At 45.2% G+C, this 22,883-nt stretch overlaps 1 protein-coding gene across 5 annotated transcripts in view; it reads left to right on the top strand.

The window, feature by feature from the left end:
• Nucleotides 1-22,883, top strand: part of FAM193A (family with sequence similarity 193 member A) — a 197,212-nt gene that overhangs the window by 169,360 nt on the left and 4,969 nt on the right. For all 5 annotated transcript variants that reach the window (XM_033213510.1, XM_033213511.1, XM_033213508.1 and 2 more), the window contains one exon: nt 9,404-9,485. In XM_033213510.1, coding sequence (XP_033069401.1) covers nt 9,404-9,485 — 82 coding nt within the window. The remainder of the gene's footprint in view (nt 1-9,403; nt 9,486-22,883) is intronic.

Here is a 22,883-nt window from a genome sequence, read left to right on the forward strand (position 1 = left end):
GCCAGGGCAACAGAGTGAGACTCCATCTCCCCCCACAAAAAAAGCAAAACTTGTTGGTATCTTTATTGGAATTGCATTGTACTTGTACATTAATTTAGGGAGAATTGATGTGTTTATGATATTGATCATTTCTTCCAAGAACAAGAGATGTTTTTCCATTTGTTCAAGTTTACTTTCGGGTCATTCAGGAATGTTTTAAATTTTCTCTTATGTATTTTTCACATTTCTTACTAAGTTTATTTTTCAGCATTTAATCACCTTTGTTTTTAATTTAAATGGAGTTTCTCCACTATTATATTTTCTAATTCTGAACTATCCAATACAGTAGCCACTAGTCATATGTTATTGTTGAGCACTTGAAATGCGGCCAGTTCAAATTGAGAAGTGTTATAAGTGTAAAATATACACTGGATTTTGAAAACCTATTGTGAATAAAAAAAAGTGAAATATCTCAATATAATTTTTAATATTGGTTACATGTTTAAATCCTACTATTTTGCGTAGATTTAATTAAATATATTACTGCAATTAATTTCACCTGTTTCTTTAAAAACTTTTTTTTTTTAATGTGGCTTTTAGAAAAATCTTATGTGTGTGGCTCAGACTCAGATTCTCTCTCTTTCTCTCTCTCTCTATCTCTCTCTCTCTCTTTCTTTATTTCTTTCGAGGCAGAGTCTCACTCCATCACCCAGGCGGGAGTGCAGTGGCGCAATCTTGGCTCACTGCAACCTCCGCCTTACTGCGGCCTCTACCTCCCAGGTTCAACTCCACCTCCCGGGTTCAAGCAATTCTCATGCCCCACCCTCTCAAGTAGATGGAATTATAGGTGCCGCACCAGCACACTCATCTAATTTTTGTTTAGTAGAGACCAGGTTTTACTATGTTGGCCAGGCTAGTCTCGAACTCCTGACTTCAAGTGATCCTCCAATCTTAGCCTCCCAAAGTGCTGGGATTACAGGCATGAGCCACTGCGCCCAGTCTCAGATTGTATTTCTGTTGGATAGTGCTGCCCTACCTGGTTATTTGTGTGTGAAAGCTATTGATTTATATATGTATGATTTTATTTATTTATTTATTTAGAGATGGAGTTTCACTTGTTGCCCAGACTGGAGTGCAGTGGTACAATCTTGGCTCACTGCAACCTCTGCCTCCCAGGTTCAAGTGATTCTGCTGCCTCAACCTCCCAAGTAGCTAGAATTACAGGCAAGCAAAACCACGCCCAGCTAATTTTTTGTGTTTAGTCGAGACAGAGTTTTACCATGTTGGTCAAGTTGGTCTCGAACTCCTGACCTCAGGTGATCCACCCATCTCGGCCTCCCAAAGTGCTGGGATTACAGGCGTGAGCCACCACGCCCGGCTGTATGTTAACTTTATTTTTTTATTTTTATTTTTATTTATTTTTTGAGATGGAGTTTCACTCTTGTCACCCAGGCTGGAGTGCAATGGTGTGATCTTGGCTCACTGCAGCCTCCGCCTTCTGGGTTCAAGCTGTTCTCCTGCCTTGGCCTCTTGAGTAGCTGGGACTATAGGCGCACACCACCACACCCAGCTAGTTTTGTATTTTTGGTAGAGATGGGGTTTCACCATGTTGGCTAGGCAGGTCTCGAACTCCTGACCTCAAGTGATCTGCCCTCCTTGACCTCCCAAAGTGCTAGAATTACAGATGTTAGCCACCTCGCCCTGCCTATATGTTAACTTTTTATCTTCTACTTTACTGAATTGTTTTATTGTTTGAGTCTTGCTGTTGATTCTCTGGGGTTTTCCAGGCATTCTATTATATATGTGTACAAACAGAGAAAGCTTTACTTCTACTTTTTCAATTCTTATGCCTCTAATTGTTTTCTTTTACTTAACTGCATCTTTTCTGATCTTAACAGAAATGTCTCTGGTGTTTCCACATTAAGTAAGATGTTGGCTTTAGGGTTCAGGTTTATATATTATAAGATAATTATTTGAAATTAGCCACATTAAAAAAATTTAATGTTAAAAAAATATCCAGCGATTCCTCATCTCTTGAGTGTTTTTCATGAGGAATGGGTGTTAAACTTTAAAGGTTTTCTAGCATCTGTGGAGATAACCATGATGTTTCTTCTTAGACGTATTAATATGGTGTTTTATGTTATTTGATTTTTAAGTATGAACTGAACTTGAATTCCTGCAATAAAGCTCACTTGATTGTGGTATATTCTTTTGTTTTGGGATTTGTTTACATTATTTAATATATGTACACCTGTATTATTTTTAGGAGAGATGGGTCTGTGACTTCCGTTTTTGTTCTGTCTGTATTAGCTTTGAGTATCAATATTATACTTGCCTCATAAAAAGAAGTAGGAAGTTTTTGTCTGGACACAGTGGCTCGTGCCTCTAATCCCAGCATTTGGAAAGCCGAGGGGGGTGCAGATCACGAGGTCAGGCATTTGAGACCAGCCTGGCCAACATGGTGAAAACTCATCTCTACATTTTCAGTGATCTGGAACAGTTCACTCTGGGACCATCCAGGCTTTAAAGGTTTGATAGAAATCCCTTTGCAAGCCCCGTGGACCTGGTGTGTTTTCTGTGGTCCTTGCTAGCACTCTTCTCTCATCTCTGGAAATTATTCTATCTCTAGTGAGGTTAATTATGGTAAACCATCTTTCTGTAGTAAATTATTCTTTTCAACTAGATTTTCAAATTTATTTACATAGATATTTGCAAGGTAGGCTCATCATAGTTTTAAATTTCTTTGCAATGACTATTTTCACCTGTCATTTCTTAGTTTGTATATTTTTCCTTTCTCCCTATTTTGCCTAAGTTAATGGTTTGTGTATTTTGTTAGTTTCTTAAAATCTTGTTAATTTATTATTTAGGTTTACTGTTTTTCTTTTTTTTTTTTTCCGAGACAGTCTTGCTCTGTTGCCCAGGCTGGAGTGCAGTGGCGCCATCTCAGCTTACTGAGCTCCGCCTCCTGGGTTCACGCCATTCTCCTGCCTCAGCCTCCCCAGTAACTGGGACTACAGGTGCCCACCACCACGCCTGGTAACTTTTTTGTATTTTTTAGTAGAGACGGAGTTTCACCATGTTAGCCAGGATAGTCTCCATCTCCTGACCTGATCCAGCCACCTTGGCCTCCCAAAGTGCTGGGATTACAGGTGGGAGCCACTGCACGCAGCCTACTGTTTTTCTTTACCTCCTTTCTTTCTTTTTTATTTTTTATTTTAAGACAGAGTCTCAGTCATTGCCCAGGCTGGAGTGCAGTGGCACAATCACGGCTCACTGCAGCCTCAACTTCCCCAGGCTCGGGTGATCTTCCCCCACCACCTTCTCAAGTAGCTGGTACTACAGTTGGGCACCACCACACTTGCCTAATTTTTTTGTAGTGTTTGTAGGAACAGCATTTTGCCAGATTGCCCAGCCTGGTCTCAAACTCCTGGGCTCAAGCCATCCGCCCACCTAGGCCTCCCAAAGTGCATGATTACAGGCATAAACCACCGTGCCCAGCCTACCTCGTTAATTTCTGCTTTCGTCTTTGTTTTCTTTCTGTGTTTTCTTTGGTTTTACTTTGTAGGGGGTTTTTCCTAACTTTTTAATTTAGAAATTTAGTTCATTTTGTTTTTTTCTTCCATGTTTATTGATAAAAGTGTTCAGCACATGGAACTTTCCTCTGATCTTTTTCTTAACCATATCCCATGGAGTCTGATAGATAATTTTTCCTTTTTTTTGTTTTGTTTTGTTTTGTTTTTGAGATGGAGTCTCTTTCTGTCACCCGGACTGGAGTGCAGTGGCACGATCTCAAGCTCACTGCAACCTCTGCCTGCTGGGTTCAAGCAGTTCTCCTGTCTCAGCCTCCTGAGTACCTGGGATTACAGGCATGCACCACCATGCCCGGCTAATTTTTGTATTTTTAGTAGAGACGAAGTTTCACCAAATTGGTCAGGCTGGTCTTGAACTCCTGACCTCATGTGATCCACCTGCCTTGGCCTCCCAAAGTGCTGAGATTACTGGTGTGAGCCACTACCCCCAGCCTCCATTATTTTTTTTAAAGAAATTCTGGGCTGGGCGCCATGGCTCATGCCTGTAATCCCAGCACTTTGGGAGGCCGAAGCAGGCCGATCTCTTGAGGTCAGGAGTTCAGAAACCCCCTATTTACTACTAAAAATACAAAAATTAGCTGGGTGTGGTGGCACGTGCCTGTAGTCCCAGCTACTGGGGAGGCTGAGGCAGGAGAGTCGCTTGAACTTGGGAGGCAGAGGTTGCGATGAGCTGAGATTGTGCCACTGCACTCCAGCCTGGGAGGCAGAGTGAGACTCCATCTCCAAAAAAAAGAAATTCTGTAATTTCCATGTTTTTTTTTTCTTTCACTCGATAGTGTAATAGGCAGCTTTAAGTTTCCAGGTAGGAGAAACTTTTTTATTGTTAATAATTTATAGGTTTTTTTCATTGCGATCAGAGAATATTGTTTTTCTGTTTTGCAAAACCTATTGCTACTTTCTGAGGCCCAGTGTATGTCAGCTTTTGTAACTCCTCCATGTGTACTTGATAGAAGTATATTTTCTTGGGTCTTGGTATAGAGTTCACTGTGAGTGGGTATATATATACATATGTATTTACATATGGAGATACATATATGTATATACCTCCATGATACATTAATTCTGTTGTTTAGGTCTTCTGTATATCCTTATTTTGTGTCCTCATGGTCTGTCCTCTGTGGCTTCTTATTACTATTATTATTATTATTTTTTTTTCTGAGACAGAGTTTCGTTCTGTCTCCCAGGCTGGAGTGCAGTGGAACGATCTCGGCTCACTGCAAGCTCCGCCTCCCGGATTCACGCCAGTCTCCTGCCTCAGCCTCCCAAGTAGCTGGGACTACAGGCACCCACCACCATGCCCGGCTAAATTTTTGTATTTTTAGTAGAGACGGGGTTTTCCCATGTTAGCCACAATGTTCTCGATCTCCTGACCTCGTCATCTGCCCGCCTCGACCTCCCAAAGTGCTGGGATTACAGGCATGAGCCACCGCACCTGGCCCTGTGGCTTATTATTGATACGTTTCTGTTTTTCTTGCATCTCCTGTTTCTGTGTGGTTTGGTGCACATTCCTGTGATATATTCTTAGTTACTTGTGGCTTTTTGTGTTGAGAAGCGGCCACCTTCTGGTTGTGCTTTGTGCCTGCGGCCTGATCCTGCTCTGTCTGCATTGTGATTGCTGCCCCTGCTCTCTTCGGTCCGTTTGCCTGAGGAGGCAGCCTTGTCCTTGGCCCTTTGTTTCCAGCCTTTTCCTGAGTGCCTTGGGTTTAGGTCGTTCTCAAAGCAAACCTCAGGTTTGCTTTGTGAGCCAAATTGAAAATCTTCTCTTCAGTCAGTTAAGCCCATTCACACTTAGTGATATAGCTATGGGGTTGGTCTCAACCCTGTCATTATTTTATAATTTCTGTATTTTATATTTACTGTGTGTTTTTCGTGTGTGTGTGTTGTGAGTTTTTTTGCTTTTTTATTTCTAAAAAAATTTGGGGGCCAGGAGTGGCTCATGCCCGTAATCCCAGTGCTTTGGGAGGCTGAGGCAGGCAGATCACCTGAGGTCAAGAGTTCAAGACCAGCCTGGCCAGCATGGTGAAACCCCATCTCTACTAAAAAATGCAAAAATCAGCCGGGCGTGATGGTGCATACCTGTAGTCTTAGCTATTTGGGAGGCTGAGGCAGGAGAATTGCTTGAACCCAGGAGGTGGAGGTTGCAGTGCGCTGAGATTGTGCCACTGCACTCCAGCCTGGGTAACAGAGCTAGACTGCCTCAGAAAAGAAAAAAAAAAAAAAAAAAAAAATGGCCAGGCACGGCTCACACCTGTAATCCCAGCACTTTGGGAGGCTGAGGCGGGCAGAGCATGAGGTCAGGAGATCAAGACCATCCTGGCCAACATGGTGAAAACCCCGTCTCTACTACAAATACAAAAGTTAGCTGGGCGTGGTGGCGTGCACCTGTAGTCCCAGCTCTCAGGAGGCTGAGGCAGAAGAATCACTTGAACCCAGGAGGTGAAGGTTGCAATGAGCTGAGATCATGCCACTGAACTCCAGCTTGGCAATAGAGCAAGACTCCATATCAGAAAATTTTTTAAAAAATTAGAGGTATTAGGAAAATTGGTGCTTTTCTCCGAGTGCATTCCTATAGACTTGCATACCCCACTCATGCTCCTTGGGCCTGGGTTCCCTGTGTACCCCCTTGTGGCCTGCCATGTTGGCATTAGGAGGTCCTCTGACACCCACTCATTGCCTCCACAGCAGGCAGTGAGTGGATTCCATTCTTTGTGTTTTGCTCTTTTCCTGTCTCCCTGTCTCTCGTCTTCCCTTTTCTTTTCTTTTCTTTTTTCTTTCTCTTCTCTTCTCTTCTCTTCTCTTCTCTTTTCTTTTCTTTTCTTTTTCTTTTCTTTTCTTTTCTTTTTTTCTTTTCTTCTTTCTGAGATGGAGTCTTGCTCTGTCGCCCAGGCTGGAGTGCAGTGGCACAGTCTCAGCTCACTGCAAGCTCTACCTCCTGGGTTTACGCCATTCTCCTGCCTCAGCCTCCCGAGTAGCTGGGACTACAGGCGCCCACCACCACGCCCGGCTAATTTTTTGTATTTTTATTAGAGACGGGGTTTCACCGTGGTCTCAATCTCCTGACCTCGTGATTTGCCCTCCTCAGCCTCCCAAAGTGCTGGGATTATAGGCATGAGCCACCGCACCCGGCCCCATTTTTCATTTGTGTTGTTTCTGCTCTGTCAGAACACACGATATTCGTAAGTACACAGTTTACTACAACAGGGCTCCTGCTTGCCTCTGCTGAGTGTTCCCAGGAGTCTTCAGGTTGGTGAAGCTCATCCTCAGGCAGTGGCCTTGAGTGGGGCCACAGAAGTCCCTGAGCTCTGGAGAAGTAAGCTTTGGCCTGTTGTATTGTCAGTGAACAGATAGTTTGGTTGGATATAAAATCCCTGGATCAGCTGATTTCTCCTGTGTAATATAGTGTGGTAGTTGTAAAAAATTTCTTCCTGATACCAAATTGGTTCAAGTTGAGTTTCATGTTTTTCTTACACTAAGATTTTATAGACTGATTACTCTAGTTCTAGTCAGGAAAAGAGAATATTAGAGATCTCTTTATTATGACAGCACTTCCAGCAGACATGCCACTCTGTTTCCTTCTCAAGTTGGAGCCGTGTTCTTCCAGAACTTCTTGTGAGTGGCTGCTGACATCATGCTTTCTTAGACCTTCACTTTTTGTACATCTGGAAATGCTCCGGCCCCCTCTCACCCTTGCTTGTGCATCAGTTTCCTGGGTCAGTGGACAGTGTTCTGTGCTTGCTTTCTGCTGCTTGAGTTTTTAAAAATGGAGACTCAGAATGCTTTCCCATACCCTGAAGCACCTCTCTGTACAAACATGTGCAGCCTGCTGTGGCTGGGGGCTGTCCTCACTCTCCAGTCACATCCGCTATTCTGTGCCAGGATTGAGCCATTGACTGCGTTTCCTTTAACCTAATCTTTCCCTTCCTCCTGAGTGTAGATTACCAAAGGTTGACTTTCCCAGGCCTTTCCCTGAGCACACCCAGCCTTCATTCCTAAACCACCCAGTCCCCAGTGGCACCAGTGACTGTGGCGTCCACCCTACTGTGTGCACTCAGGGATACAGTTGGGATCCGAGGTAGCCAAGGCTGTGATAGAGCAGGTCCTTAGAGAGAGACTTGTAAGTGACATTTCTGTGAACAAACACATTTGAAAGCACTTGCCTGGTGCTGGGTGAGTCGTCAAAAATATTAGCTATTATGCAAGTAAAACATGCCTCATGCTACCATGGCAATTCCCCAGTGGTAGAAAGAAATGGAGTGTTTATTAAAGGTTCTGAAAAATTGCACCGTGTTGAGGACTGCGGGGAAATGGAGACTCACCTTTAACAAAGAAATGTCAGTGGTTCCTGTCCTCTTTGTTCACATTGATGGGGCTGGATGCTGTGTGCACTGCACCCCCCACCCCATCCCAGCCCAGATGTGTGCTGCTGGAGTCTCTTTGATACTCAAGGCTCAGATAAGGCCCCGGGAAGGTGCTCAAGATTGAATTAGATGAGTGACCAGAACAGAACAGAGGAGTAGAAATTCTCAAACTTGCCTGAGAGTCTAGGAAATTGAGTAATCCTCAATGATTTCCCTGCTATCCTGCCTGTTTGCTTTTTTTTTTTTTTTTTTTTTGAGACGGAGTCTCGCTCTGTCGCCAGGCTGGAGTACAGTGGCCGGATCTCAGCTCACTACAAGCTCCGCCTCCCGGGTTCACGCCATTCTCCTGCCTCAGCCTCCCGAGTAGCTGGGACTACAGGCGCCCACCACCTCACCCGGCTAGTTTTTTGTGTTTTTTAGTAGAGACGGGGTTTCATCGTGTTAGCCAGGATGGTCTCCATCTCCTGACCTCGTGATCCACCCGTCTCGGTCTCCCAAAGTGCTGGGATCACAGGCTTGAGCCACCGCGCCCAGCCTATCCTGCCTGTTTTCAAAGATGGTTGTGTAATTGCAGCATGAAATGTAGCCTTGATATTTGTTTGGAACAACTTGAAAGTGTTTGGCCAGGCACAGTGGCTCACACGTGTAATTCCAGCACTTTGGGAGGCCAAGGTGGGTGGATCATTTGAACCCAGGAGTTCAAGACCAGCCTGGGTAACATGGTGAAACCCTGTCTCTACCAAAAATATAAAAATTACACAGGCCTGGTGGTGCGCACCTGTGATCCCAGCTACTCGGGAGGCTGAGGCAGGAGGATTGCTTGAGCCTGGGAGACGGAGGTTGCAGTGAGCCGAGATCATGCCTGGGTGACAGAGTGAGACTTCATCTGAAAAAAAAGAAAAGTAAAGTTTTGATGAAATCTCTGGATGTCATATGGGTGAGGTGAATGCCTGGGAGAACCGCCTTCCTGTACGGTTGATGTCTGGGTCCTCTTCCGGTCGAGGGCACATTGGAGGAATGGCACTTTCCTTAATATGGGCCTGCCCTCTGGATAGCTTCTGCTGGCAGCTATGCTCTGCCTGACACCAGCAGAAACTTTGGGCAGTCCCTGGGCTTGCATGCAGTTTAGATTTCTGGGAATGTTCTTGCTAAAGGGCTCTCTGATGGGCTGCCTGTCATGTAATGACCAGTCACATGGGGAGTCTAGGTTCTAGCAGACATGTCTTCTAATGGGACCTAAAGCCACGGTTGCTTTGCTTAGCAGACCTGTGAGTTCCGCAGTTTCCGGGTCAGACCTGGATGTTCATAAACACACCAGAGATCTGTCCTCCTTTGGCCTTCTGTAAAACCTTGTTTTAGAAAAACATGTACAATTTTTGAAGTTGTTTAAATTGAGCGAAGCCAAATGATTTCTTCTGTTCTGATAAGATAGCCTGCTACTGTAATTTGACTTGCTGCTTCTCTTTTATTTTACAGATGATGTCTTTCTACCTAAAGATATTGACCTAGACAGTGTGGATATGGATGAGACAGAGAGGGAAGTGGAGTATTTCAAAAGGTAAATGTGGAGGCTGTGTGTCTGAAACCATGGTGATCGTGTGCTTGCCATACATGTTTGGTTTTCTGTCTTTCCGCGGCACTTCTAGTTGTCTTAGACGAAGTTACATCAAGCAAGCCATGCAACCTGGCTACTGAAGAGCCTTGTAGCAGGACAGGCCAGCCACACACCCCCCTCCCCCACTCCCAGCACTCACAGTCACTTCTCCTCCCCCTCACATGCTAGAAAAATAGTTGATGGCAGTGGCTTCCCCCTACCCCTCCCCACCAGCTGGCTGTCTCACTTCCGAGGTGGTGACTCTCAAGGTATCCTGGGCCAGCAGCGTCTCCTGGGGATACAGGCCCCTCCCTAGACCTGCTGGATCAGATTCTGGGAAGGGGCCAGCATCTGTGTTATTGAAAGCCTTCCGGGTGACCCTCACATATGCTGATGGTTGAACACACTGGAGCAGTATGCTTTTAAGAAGAAAAGTGGCATTTTAGATACTTGCTGTTTTCCTGATGGGCAAATTTTATCCGTGCTATATGTTCTATAATGTTTTATCTACTGTGTGAATTAATGGTAACAAAATTTTGTTTTATTTTATTTTATTTTTGAGAGGGAATCTCGCTCTATCACCCAGGCTGGAGTGCAGTGGCACGATCTCAGCTCACTGCAACCTCTGCCTCCCGGGTTCAAGCAATTCTTCTGCCTCAGCCTCCGGAGTAGCTGGGATTACAGGCACCCGCCACCACACCTGACTGATTTTTGTATTTTAGTAGAGATGGGGTTTCACCATGTTGACCAGACTGGTCTCAAACTCCTGAGTTCAGGTGATGCACCTGCCTTAGCCTCCCAAAGTGCTGGGATTACAGGCGTGAGCCACCATACCCGGCCTATTTATTTCATTATTTTATTTTTTGAGATGGAGTCTCTGTCGCCCAGGCTGGAGTGCAATGGTGTGATCTTGGCTCACTGCAATCCCCACCTCCCAGGTTCAAGCAATTCTCCTGCCTCAGCCTCCTGACTAACTAGGATTACAGGGGCCCACCACCACGCCTGGCTAATTTTTGTATTTTTAGTGGAAATGGGGTTTTACTCTGTTGGCCAGGCAGGTCTCAAACTCTTGACCTTAAATGATCCACCCACCTTGGCCTCTCAAAGTGCTGAGATTACAGGTGTGATTAAGCATTCATTTGTATTATAATAAAAACAACAAAACTGGACTAGAGGCTGCACCTGGTGGATCACGCCTGTAATCCCAGCACTTTGGGAGGCCAAGACATATCACTTGAGGTCAGGAGTTCGAGACCAGCCTGGCCAACATGGTGAAACCCCATCTCTACTAAAAATACAAAAATTAGCTGGGCATGGTGATGAGTGCTTGTAGTCCCAGCTACTCAGGAGACTGAGGCAGGAGAATCGCTTGAACCTGGGAGGCAGAGGTTGCAGTGAGCCGAGATCACACCACTGCACTCCAGCCTGGATGACAGAGAGAGACTTTGTCTCAAAAAAAAAAAAGTGAGGTAGGCATGCACCTGTTGTCCAAGCTACTCAGGAGACTGAGGCCAGAGGATCACTTGAACCTAGGAGTTTGAGGTTGCAGTGAACTATGATCACGCCACTGCACTCGAGCCTGGGCAACAGAGCAAGACCCTGTCTGAAAAAAAAATTTTTTTTCCCCAAAGAATAGATACATATATCGATTGTGTTCTTTAACCACAATGTATTTTAATCAGAGATTTATTATAAATCAATTTTTAAATCACAGAATATTTGGAAATCTAAAAGTATAGAAGTTTAAATTCATGAGTCAAGTAAGAAATCAGTCTTTTTTATTTTTTTGAGACAGAGTCTCAGTCTGTTGCCCACACTGGAGTGCAGTGGTGTGATCTCCGCTCACTGCAACCTCTGCCTCCCGGGTTCAGGCGATTCTCTTGCCTCAGCCTTCCAAGTAGCTGGGATTACAGGTGCCCACCACCATGCCCAGTTACTTTTTTTTATTTTTAGTAAAGATGAGGTTTCACCATGTTGGCCAGGCTAGTCTCAAATTCCTGACCTCAGGTGATCCACCCGCCTCAGCCTCCCAAAGTGCTGGGATTACAGGTGTGAACCACCACACCCAGAGAGTCAAAATTTTTAAATACACAGAACTAAAAGATAATTAAAATATTGCATATGGAAACCTGTGGGATGCCGAAAAAAGTTAACTTTTTAGAGCTGTTTATATAAGGCTATAATTGCCTAAATTCGTTTTTAAAAATCCTGGAACATATTGAGTTAAAGATTTCCCTTGAGAAATTAGGAAAAGAACAACAGAATAAACCCAAAGAATATATAAAGAAGGAGATAAGGGAGATAATGAAATAGAAAACAAAGACTTGGTAGAGAAGATCAACAATGCTAAAATTTGATTGATTGAAAACACCGAATAAATCTTTAGGAGACAGATTAAGAATAATAGGGAAAAAAAGACACAAAATATAGCATAATTAGATGGAAGAAGAATTAGGATGTTGATAATGATCAAAGTCAGGTGATGGCTATGTTCATTATACTGTACTATCCGTTTTTGTGTGTGTGTGAAAATGTCTGTAATTAAAAAACAAAAAAATAAAAACAGTTGCCGGGCGCGGTGGCTCAAGCCTGTAATCCCAGCACTTTGGGAGGCCGAGACGGGTGGATCACGAGGTCAGGAGATCGAGACCATCCTGGCTAACACGGTGAAACCTCGTCTCTACTAAAAAAATACAAAAAACTAGCCGGGCGAGGTGGCAGGCGCCTGTAGTTCCAGCTACTCGGGAGGCTGAGGCAGGAGAATGGCGTGAACCCGGGAGGCGGAGCTTGCAGTGAACAGAGATCCAGCCACTGCATTCCAGCCTGGGCGACAGAGCGAGACTCCGTCTCAAAAAATAAAAAAATAAAAAATAAAATAAAAACAGTTTTGGCCGGGTGCTGTGGCTCATGCCTGTAATCCCAGCACGTTGGGAAGCCAAGACAGGTGGATCACTTGAGGTCAGTTCAAGACCAGCCTGGGCAACATGGTGAAATCCTGTCTCTACAAAAAAATTAGCCAGATGTAGTGGCATGCGCCTATAGTCCCAGCTACTCAGGAGGCTGAGGTGGGAGGATGGCTTGAGCCCAAGAGCTGGAGGTTGCAGTGAGCCAAGATTGTGCATCTACCCTCCAACCTGGGTGACAAGAGCCCTGTCTCAAAAAAAAAAAAATTTTTTTTTAATTTTATAAATGTATACGTGAAAAGGAGGAAATAACTACAGATACTGGAGAGATTAAAATAAGAGAACACTATGAACAACTTCATTACAGTTGACTTTAAAACTATGAAATGCAAAATCAACCCAAGGTAAAAATAGCCTAAATGGTCCAGTAACTACTAAAGAAATGAAAACAATAGCTGTAAGTCTCAGTGAGAAAACTACATTTTAACAGTTTTACCGAGAATTCTACCAAACTTTCAGACTTTCAAAGAATGAATTATCCAGTCGTGAGCAAACTCTACTAGTGCATTTAAATGAGTGAGACAGCATACATACAAGTGAATACTCCCTACTTTGTCTTATGAGACAAGTAAAATTTGATACCAAAATCTGCCCAAAACAATACCAGAAAAAAGGAAAAATCGCAGGTTTGTCTCGCTCATATTAGATGCAAAAATCCTAAAGAAAATATTTTCCAGCAGGCTGAGGCGGAGAATCGCTTGAACCCGGGAGGCAGAGGTTGCAGTGAGCCAAGATCATGCCATTGCACTCCAGCCTGGGCAACTAGAGCAAGACTCCCTCTCAAAAATATTATCATACCTACATCGGTGTAATTTAAAAAAAAAAACAAAAACAAATTAATATACCAAACCCAGTAGCAGTGTATTTTAAAAAGCAGTATACCATGACCAAATTGGTTTATCCCAGGAACGCAAATAGTGTTTCATATTAGAAAATTCACTTTATTGGCCAGGCGTGGTGGCTCACGCCTATAATCCTGGCACTTTGGGAGGCTGAGGCGGGCGGATCACCTGAGGTTGGGAGTTTGAGACCAGCCTGACCAACATGGGGAAACCCCGTCTCTACTAAAATACAAAATTAGCCAGGTGTCGTAGCGCATGCCTGTAATCCCAGCTACTTGGGAGGCTGAGGCAGGAGAATCCCTTGAACCTGGGAGGCGGAGGTTGCGGTGAACGAAGATTGCGCCATTGTACTCCAGCCTGGGCAACAGAAAGACAATCGGTCTCAAAAAAAAAAAAAAATCTTCATTCCTCCCTCCCTTCTGACAGAGTCTCACTCTGTCACCTAGGCTTGAGTGCCATGACACAATCACTGTTCACTGTAGCCTTGACCTCCCCAGGCTCCAGCAGTCCTCCCACCTCAGCCCTCCAAGTAGCTGGGACTATAGGCACGTGCCACCATGCCTGGCTAATTTTTTTTTCTTCTTCTTTTTGTAGAGACGGGGTTTCAACACATTGCCCAGGCTGTTCTCGAACTCCTGGCCTCAAGTGATCTGCCCACCTCAGCCTCCCAAAGTGCCAGAATTACAGGTGTGAGCCCCCGCACCCATCTAGAAAATCCACTAATGTTAGTTGCTACATTAATATATGAAAAAGAGCCATATGATCATGGATCAGTAGATTCCAAAAAAAAAAGTATTTTACATTCAACCTTAAATTGTAATTCCTAGGCTAAAGGAGTAGAAAAGAAGAACTAAAACTCAGTTTTACAGGTGATCTAATTGTCTACATAGGAAATATAAAAGAACTGACAGCAAGGGGCTAACTGTGTAGGATCAGTACAGAAGTTATTTGCTTTTGTTAATTTTTGTTTTTAAACAGAGCACGGTGGCTCATGCCTGTAATTTCAACATTTTGTGAGGCTAAGGTGGAAGGATCACTTGAGTCCAGGAATTTGAGACCAACCTGAGCAACATAGCGAGATACTGTCTCTACAAAAAATAAAATAATTAGCCAGATGTGGTGACGTGCACCTGTGGTCCCACCTACTCAGGAGGCTGAAGTGGCAGGATTGAGCCCAGGAGATCAAGGCTACAGTCAGCCAAGATGGCACCACTGCACTCTAGCTTGGACAACAGCGAGACCCTGGTTTTTTTTAAATTAGAAAAAAAAGGCCGGGCACGGTGGCTCAAGCCTGTCATCCCAGCACTTTGGGAGGCCGAGACGGGCGGATCACGAGGTCAGGAGATTGAGACCATCCTGGCTAACACGGTGAAACCCTGTCTCTACTAAAAAATACAAAAAAAACTAGCCGGGCGAGGTGGCGGGCGCCTGTAGTCCCAGCTACTCGGGAGGCTGAGGCAGGAGAATGGCGTGAACCCGGGAGGCGGAGCTTGCAGTGAGCTGAGATCCGGCCACTGCACTCCAGCCTGGGCGACAGAGCGAGACTCCGTCTCAAAAAAAAAAAAAACTTATTTTTCTCTACACCCACACCACAGATAATTAGAAATGTAGCTCAAATTAAAAGAGTGTTTATAATAGCACCAAAATCTCTGCAGTATCCACAGATAAATGTGACAAAAGTTGCATAAGACTTGCATACAAAAGACTATGAAACTTTACTGGAAAACATTAAAGAAGATCTAAATCACAGAGATTCATTATCCAAAGATAGGAAGGGCTAGTTTCATAAAGCTGTCAAGGACTGGCCATAGCGGCTCATGCCTGTAATCCCAGTGCTTTAGGAGACCAAGGCGAGGGGATTGCTTGAAGCCAGGAGTTTGAGACCAACCCGAGCAACATAGACCGCAACTCTACAGAAAAATTAAAAATTAGCCAGGCACGGGCCAGGTGCCGTGGCTCATGTCTGTCATCCCAGCACTCTGGGAGGCCGAGAGGGTGGATCACGAGGCCAGGAGATCGAAACCATCCTGGCTAATACAGTGAAACCCCATCTCTACAAATAATACAAAACATTAGCCGAGCGTGGTGGCGGGCGCGTGTAGTCCCAGCTATTTGGGAGGCTGAGGCAGGAGACTGGCGTGAACCCGGGAGGCGGAGCTTGCAGTGAGCCGAGATTGGGCCACTGCACTCCAGCCTGGGTGACAGGGAGACTCTGTCTCAAAAAATAAAAAAAAATAGCCAGACATGGTGACACATGCCTTTAGTCCCAGCTACTCAGGAAATTGACACAGGAGAATCCCTTGAACTCAGGAGTTTGAAGCTTCAGTGAGCTATGCTTATGCCACCTCACTCCAGCCTAAGCAACAGAGAGATCCTTTCTCCCAAAACCAAACAAAAAAAACAAAGGCAAAAGATTAGGATCCCACAGCAAGCTTTTGACCAATAAACTACAAATTCAGCCTGACCAAGGAGCCGATGGCAAGACCAGGGGAGGTGCTGCTGTTTCATGGGTTTGCAGCCAGTGAACCCTCCCTCTCCTGCTGGAGGAAGGCGTGGAGTGACGGGAGTCCCTACCCACCACTCCGGGGAGCATAACTGTTAAATTACTTTGGAAAAGAGTTTGAGGGCCGGGCGCGGTGGCTCAAGCCTGTAATCCTAGCACTTTGGGAGGCCGAGACGGGTGGATCGCGAGGTCAGGAGATCGAGACCATCCTGGCTAACACGGTGAAACCCCGTCTCTACTAAAAACTACAAAAAACTAGCCGGGCGAGGTGGCGGCGCCTGTAGTCCCACCTACCTGGGAGGCTGAGGCAGGAGAATGGCGTGAACCTGGGAGGCGGAGCTTGCAGTGAGCTGAGATCCAGCCACTGCACTACAGCCTGGGCGACAGAGCGAGACTCCGTCTCAAAAAAAAAAAAAAAAAGAGTTTGGCAGAATCTAGCAAAATTGAAGTTGTGCCTCCCATGCAAGCCAGCGAACAGCTGAGAGGTTCTCCTGCATGTCCCCGGGGGGCGGGACAAGCAGGAGGCAAGCAGTAGCTACGTGTTCACTGCCGTGTTCATACCGCAGCGAAGATGAACAGACTGCCGGCTCATGGAGAACTCTCACAGACATGATGTTGAGTGAAATAAGAAGCTGTAAGACCATGTACATACAGTGCAGTTCCCTCGATACGAGGCCACACAGCACAACCATACTACCATTTAGGATGCCATAGAGAAATCATGAAATTACCAAAAACTATGGTGGACTAATTACTCCAAACACTAGAGCAATGGCTACCTCTTCGGAGAGGACAGCGTGGCGCCATGGTTAGCAGTGTCACGTTTTGTGACCTGGGGGTGCTGTGACTCAGGATTCTGCATGCTGGTTATGTGGATGTTCTGTGTGTCAGATACCGTGTGCATGTCTCACGTAGTCTGTAGTTGACAAAACAGGCCTGATGCGGAGGCCACTGTGTCTGGGGTGCAGGTGGTATGGGGAGGGGCAAAGCCAGGTCACACTGGGCCTGGGGGCCTTAGAGAGCAGCGTGAGTTCTGTGCCCATGCTGCAAGAACCTGTTGAAGCCGTGCGATGGTTTGGATTGTATTTCTTCCTTGAATGGCTTGGAGCAGGAATGTGGTTGATGTTCTCGAGCACTCTATTCTAGCTGCCGTGTCGAGAAAGGGCACGGAGGACAGGGTGACACATGCACTAATGGAGACAGGATTACTGATTGTCAGAGTTAGGAGGGGACGGCAGAGGCAGGAGGTAACATCACAAACTCAGGGCTTGACTAGCTAGGGCCAGGGAAAGAGAATTTGGATTCTGGGAGATGACACAGTCAGCCCTTCCAGTTTGGGGGAGTGAGGGGCTCAGTCTCATAGAGGCTGCCAGGCAAGAACACTGTTGGGCATTTACAAATGTTTGTGGTTGAATGAATGAACCATAGTTTAAGCAACCATAATTACACCTAATGGATGGGTGACAATAATAACCATTTTCAGGTTTCATTCAGATTTGGAGACAAATAAGTAATAAATAAATAAGTAAATAAGTAAGTAAGTAAGTAAGAAAGAGACAGGGTTTTGCCGTGTTGCCCAGGCTGTTCTGCAACTCTGGAGTTCAGAGGAGTCTCAAACCTTCCAGAGTGCTGGGATTGTAGGAATGAGCCACCACACCTGGTCCAGTGTTTCAATTTTGCTTACAAAAGTATACTTTAGGCCAGGCGCGGTGGCTCATGCCTATAATCCCAGCACTTTGGGAGGCTGAGGCAGGAGGATCACGAGGTCAGGAGATCAAGACCATCCTGGCTAACATGGTGAAACCCCATCGCTACTAAAACTACAAAAAAAGGCCAGGCGCAGTGGCTCAAGCCTGTAATCCCAGCACTTTGGGAGGCCGAGACAGGCAGATCACGAGGTCAGGAGATGGAGACCATCCTGGCTAACACGGTGAAACCCCGTCTCTACTAAAAAATACAAAAAACTAGCTGGACGAGGTGGCGGGCGCCTGTAGTCCCAGCTACTCAGGAGGCTGAGGCAGGAGAATGGCATAAACCTGGGAGGCGGAGCTTGCAGTGAGCTGAGATCCGGCCACTGCACTCCAGCCTGGGCGACAGAGCGAGACTCCATCTCAAAAAAAAAAAAAAAAAAAAAATTTAGGTGTGGTGGCAGTCTCCTGTAGTCCCAGCTACTCGGGAGCCTGAGGCAGGAGAATGGCATGAACCCAGGAGGCGGAGCTTGCAGTGAGCCGAGATCTTACCACTGCACTCCAGCCTGGGCGACAGAGCGAGACTCTGTCTGAAACCAAAAAAAAGTATACTTTAGGCAGAGCACAGTGGCTCACGCCTGTAATCCCACTTTGGGAGGCCAGGGCGGGTAGATCACGAGGTCAGGAGTTCAAGACCAGTCTGGCCAAGATGTTGAAACCCCCTTTCTACTAAAAATACAAAAATTAGCTAGGCGTGGTGGTGGGCGCCTGAAATCCCAGCTGCTCGGGAGGCTGAGGCAGAGAATTGCTTGAACTAGGAGGTGGAGGTTGCAGTGAGCTGAGATTGTACCACTGTACTCCAGCCTGGACAACAGAGCGAGACTCTGTCTCAAAACAAAAATTTTTTTTTTGAAGTAAAAAAGACTAATTTAGAATTTAAAATTTGATTTTAGGAAGTATGTCAAATATCAGAGGTTTAAAACACTTGATATCAAAATAAGATCACAAAGTAAGTTACTCATTTAATCAAATTAATAATTCAAAGGTTTCAAAAAGCAAAAACCTTTATCTTTTGATAGAAGACTCTGGTTTTGGGGGTTGGGGTTTTTGGGGTTTTTTTTTTGAGACCGAGTCTCACTCCATTGCTCAGGCAGTGGTGCGGTCAGGGCTCACTGCAGCCTTAACCACCAGGCTCAGGTGATCTTTCCACCTCAACCTCCTTGGTAGCTGGGACCACAGGTGTGCACCACCACGCCCTGCCTGAGACTCAGTTTTCTCAGCAGTCAGAAGACATGATGAAAACGGCATGAGGCCAACAGAATATCTTTTTTTTTTTTTCCAACTTAAAAGATAATTGATAAAATATTTTGTTATCTCTTATTAATACTACATGAAATCTTATTGAAAAGAGAAAACCAGTTACATCAGGGTATTACTATTAATTGTAGTGAAATCTTTTAAACAGATCCATCCAGTCTCAAGTCAGCTTTGACCACACAAGATTTCCATAAATCTTTTATAACCTCTTAGAATTGTCTCATTCACTTCCTTTTCCCAACTTTCTGTATTCATTTTTTCTTTGCCATCTTTTTTTCAACTTAATATCACTTTTAAATAACCTCTGAAGTAGTCAAAATCACTTTTTCCTTTGACAAAACCACATCCTTGTGTTTTTCTTATAACCTTTCTTACCAAAACACATCTTAGTTTTCTTACGTATTCTATATATAGAACTGTTTTCCTGCTTATCTCTACTTTACGATATGTTAGAATTTTAACTTTTAGTAACCTATAGTGAAAACCTAAGAAATAAGCAATTATTAATCTTTTGTTTATCTGAAATAAGAAGCCAGGCACGGCGTTCATACCTTGTAATCCCAGCTATTTGGGAGGCTGAGGTGGAGGATCACTTGAGCCCAGGAGTTTGAGGTGTGAGCTGCGATTGTGCCATTGCACTCCAGCCTGGGAGATAGAGTGAGACCCTGTCTAAAAACAAAACAGGATAGAGAAAGAATTTAAACTTTCCAGTCCATGAAGCTTTACGTTATTCTTGGCAGCAATCGTGTCAGCAAAAAGAAAAGCGGGCTAAGAAAGTGCATATAGTTATCAAGGGTTACAGAAGAGAGGAATTCAGTCAACTGAGAAGCTTTTTATTATTATTATTATTTTAACTTTTTGAGATGGAGTTTTGCTCTTGTCACCCAGACTGGAGTGCAATGGTGCAATCTTGGCTCACTGCAACCTCTGCCTCCCAAATTCAAGTGATTTTTCTGTCTCAGCCTCCTGAGTAGCCTCGATTACAGGCACCCACCACCACGCCCAGCTAATTTTTTTGTATTTTTAGTAGAGACAGAGTTTCACCATGTTGGCCAGGCTGACCTTGAACTCCTGACCTCAGGTAATCCACCTACCTCAGCCTCCCAAAGTGCTGGGATTACAGGCGTGAGCCACCTCGCCTGGCCCTCTTTTTTAGATAAAAAATAATATGTATATATATATATGTGTGTGTGTGTGTAGATATATATAGAAGGTGCTTGCCTGGGCAACACAGCAAGACGTCATCTCTACAAAAAGTAGAATCAGCTGGGCATGGTGGCACACTAGTAGTTCCAGCTACTCGGGAAGCTGAGGTGGGGGAGGGTCACTTGAGCCCAGGAGGTCCAGGTTGCAGTGAGCTGTGATTGCACCACTGCACTCCAGCCTGGGCAACAGAGTAAGACGCTGTCTCAAAAAAAAAAAAAAGTATCACATCCAGTCAGTGAAATGTGAGAGCAGGCACATCCTATCCCCTCCCCCACCTCAAACTAAGTAATCCGCCTGCTGTATAGACTCTAGATAGAATGTGGCCAAAGTAGCTGTAAATTAACCTCTTAATGTTGTCATATACTAGATAACTCACATCCTATAGTTTAATAGTTTATAGGCAATCATTATCAATATAATTTCTATAAACCAATGAGAATTCTTGACAACTTTTTTTTTTTTTTTTTTTTTTTTTAAAAGACAGTAGTCTTGCTCTGTTACCCAGGCTGGATTGCAGTGGTATGATCTTGGCTCACTGCATCCTTGACCTCTCAGGCTCAATTAATCCTCCCATCTCAGCCTCCTGACTAGCTGGGACTACAGGCGTGGGCCACCAATCTCAGCTAATTTTTAAAATGTTTGGTAGAGACGGGTCCATTATGTTGTCCAGGGTGGTCTCAAACTCCTGGATTCAAGTGCTCTATCTGCCTCGGCCTTCCAGACGTTGGGATTAGAGGCCTGAGCCAGCAAGCCTGACCCTGACCAACAACTTTTGTAATCACCTCCTCTCCTAATTTGTTCTTTTTTCTTAAAAACTTGAGTTGTTGATTCTAACCCCCTTCCCTTTCTAAAGAGGCAAGAGATTCGGGTTTCGGGGGAAAGGAAGGAAAACTGCCTTCTCTGGCCTCGCTTCACAGCATGGGATCCGGGTCCCGGTACCGGCAGTTTGGCTCCCTTCCTCTTCTGGTTTCATTTTTTTTGGCCTAAATTACACAGCATGCTTTTAAAATTGCTGCTTCCCATTGTTTGTAATTTGGACCCTTTTTTCTCCCTAAATTTGTGACCAAGGCCAGGTGCAGTGGCTCATGCCTGTAATCCCAACACTTCGGGAGGCCAGGAGGCCGAGGCGGGTGGACCACTTGAGGTCGGGGGTTTGAGACCAGCCTGGACAACATGGTGAAACCCCACCTCTACTAAAAATACCGAAAAAATAAAAATTATCCGGGTATGTTGGTGCACATCTGTAATCCCAGCTACTCTGGAGTCTGAGGCAGCAGAATCTCTTGAACCCAGGAAGGGGAGGTTGTAGTGAGCCCATATCATGCCATTGCACTCCAGCCTGGGCAACAAGAGCAAACCTCCGACTCAAAAAAAAAAAAAATTGTGACCAGCTGGTTGCAGTGGCTCACGCCTGTAATCCCAGCATTTTGGGAAGCTGAGGCCGGTGGATCATGAGGTCAAGAGATGGAGACCATTCTGGCCAACATGGTGAAACCCCATCTCTACTAAAAGTACAAAAATTAGCTGGGCGTGGTGACTCTCACCTGTAGTTCCAGCTACTTGGGAGGCTGAGGCGGGATAATTGCTTGAACCCGGGAGGTGGAGGTTGCAGTGAGGCGAGATCGCGCCACTGCACTCCAGCCTGGCGACAGAGTGAGACTCCATCTCAAAAAAAAAAAAAAAATTGTGACCAATTCCTGTTAGTTTTAAACTGGTGCATGAAGGTGAGTTCTCTCCCTGGCCCTCAAGTTATGAGATGTGGAAGTTTGTTTTAGAGAGGGCTCTCAGTCGCTTAAGGGTGTAAATCTTCATTGTTTTGTTTGTTTGTTTTGAGACGGAGTCTTGCTCTGTTGCCCAGGCTGGAGTGCAGTGGTGCGATCTCCGCTCACTGCAAGCTCTGCCTCCCAGGTTCACGCCATTCTCCTGCCTCAGCCTCCCAAGTAGCTGGGACTACAGGTGCCGCCACCACACCTGGCTAGGCTAATTTTTTTTTTCTTATATTTAGTAGAGACGGGGTTTCACCGTGTTAACCAGGATGGTCTCGATCTCCTGACCTCGTGATCCGCCCGCCTCGGCCTCCCACAGTGCTGGGATGACAGGCGTGAGCCCCCGCGCCCGGCTATTTATTATTTTTTGAGACACCTTCTCTCACTTTGTCATCCAGGGAATTAGCTAAGCAGCATTCCTGCTGAACTGGATTTGAAACAAAGTTACAGCTCCTTAGAGCCACTACAGACTTCCTTCCTCAGTGGGTACCTTTAGCTTAGGATAGCCACTCATAGGATTAATTTGAATTTACTTACATTTATTTATGACTTGACCATTTGGGATACCCATTTGTCATCTTTTCTACTAAAGGAAACTAAAACATTTCTCTCTCAAATACTGGGTGTTGCTGAACTGAAGACAGTGCAGGGGGCTCTCTCCACCTCTCTCATGTTTGCCTAAAGGTAGGACGTAAATCCTTTTTTACTGAAGACAGCTACTTAGCAGCCCACAGGTGGTGCCAGTGGGGCCAGAGGAATCTGTGAGCAAACTTTAAACCCCAAAAGACTTTTTAAAAATAAAGTCTCAGTTCAGGCTGAAGTGAAGTGGCCTGATCACAGTTCACTGCTGGGACTTCAGATGCGCCACCGTGCCTAGCTAATTAAAAAAAAAAAAAATTTTTTTTTTTTTTTGAGACCGAGTTTAGCTCTTGTTGCCCAGGCTGGAGTTCGATGGCGCAATCTTGGCTAACCGCAACCTCTGCCTCCCGGGTTCAAGCGATGATTCTGCCTCAGCATCCCGGGTAGCTGGGGTTACAGGCATGTGCCGCCACACCTGGCTAATTTTCTGTTTTTAGT

This window comes from Trachypithecus francoisi, unplaced genomic scaffold (assembly GCF_009764315.1).
Source record: "Trachypithecus francoisi isolate TF-2019V2 unplaced genomic scaffold, Tfra_2.0 Lachesis_group1, whole genome shotgun sequence".
Classification (NCBI taxonomy): Eukaryota; Metazoa; Chordata; class Mammalia; order Primates; family Cercopithecidae; genus Trachypithecus; species Trachypithecus francoisi.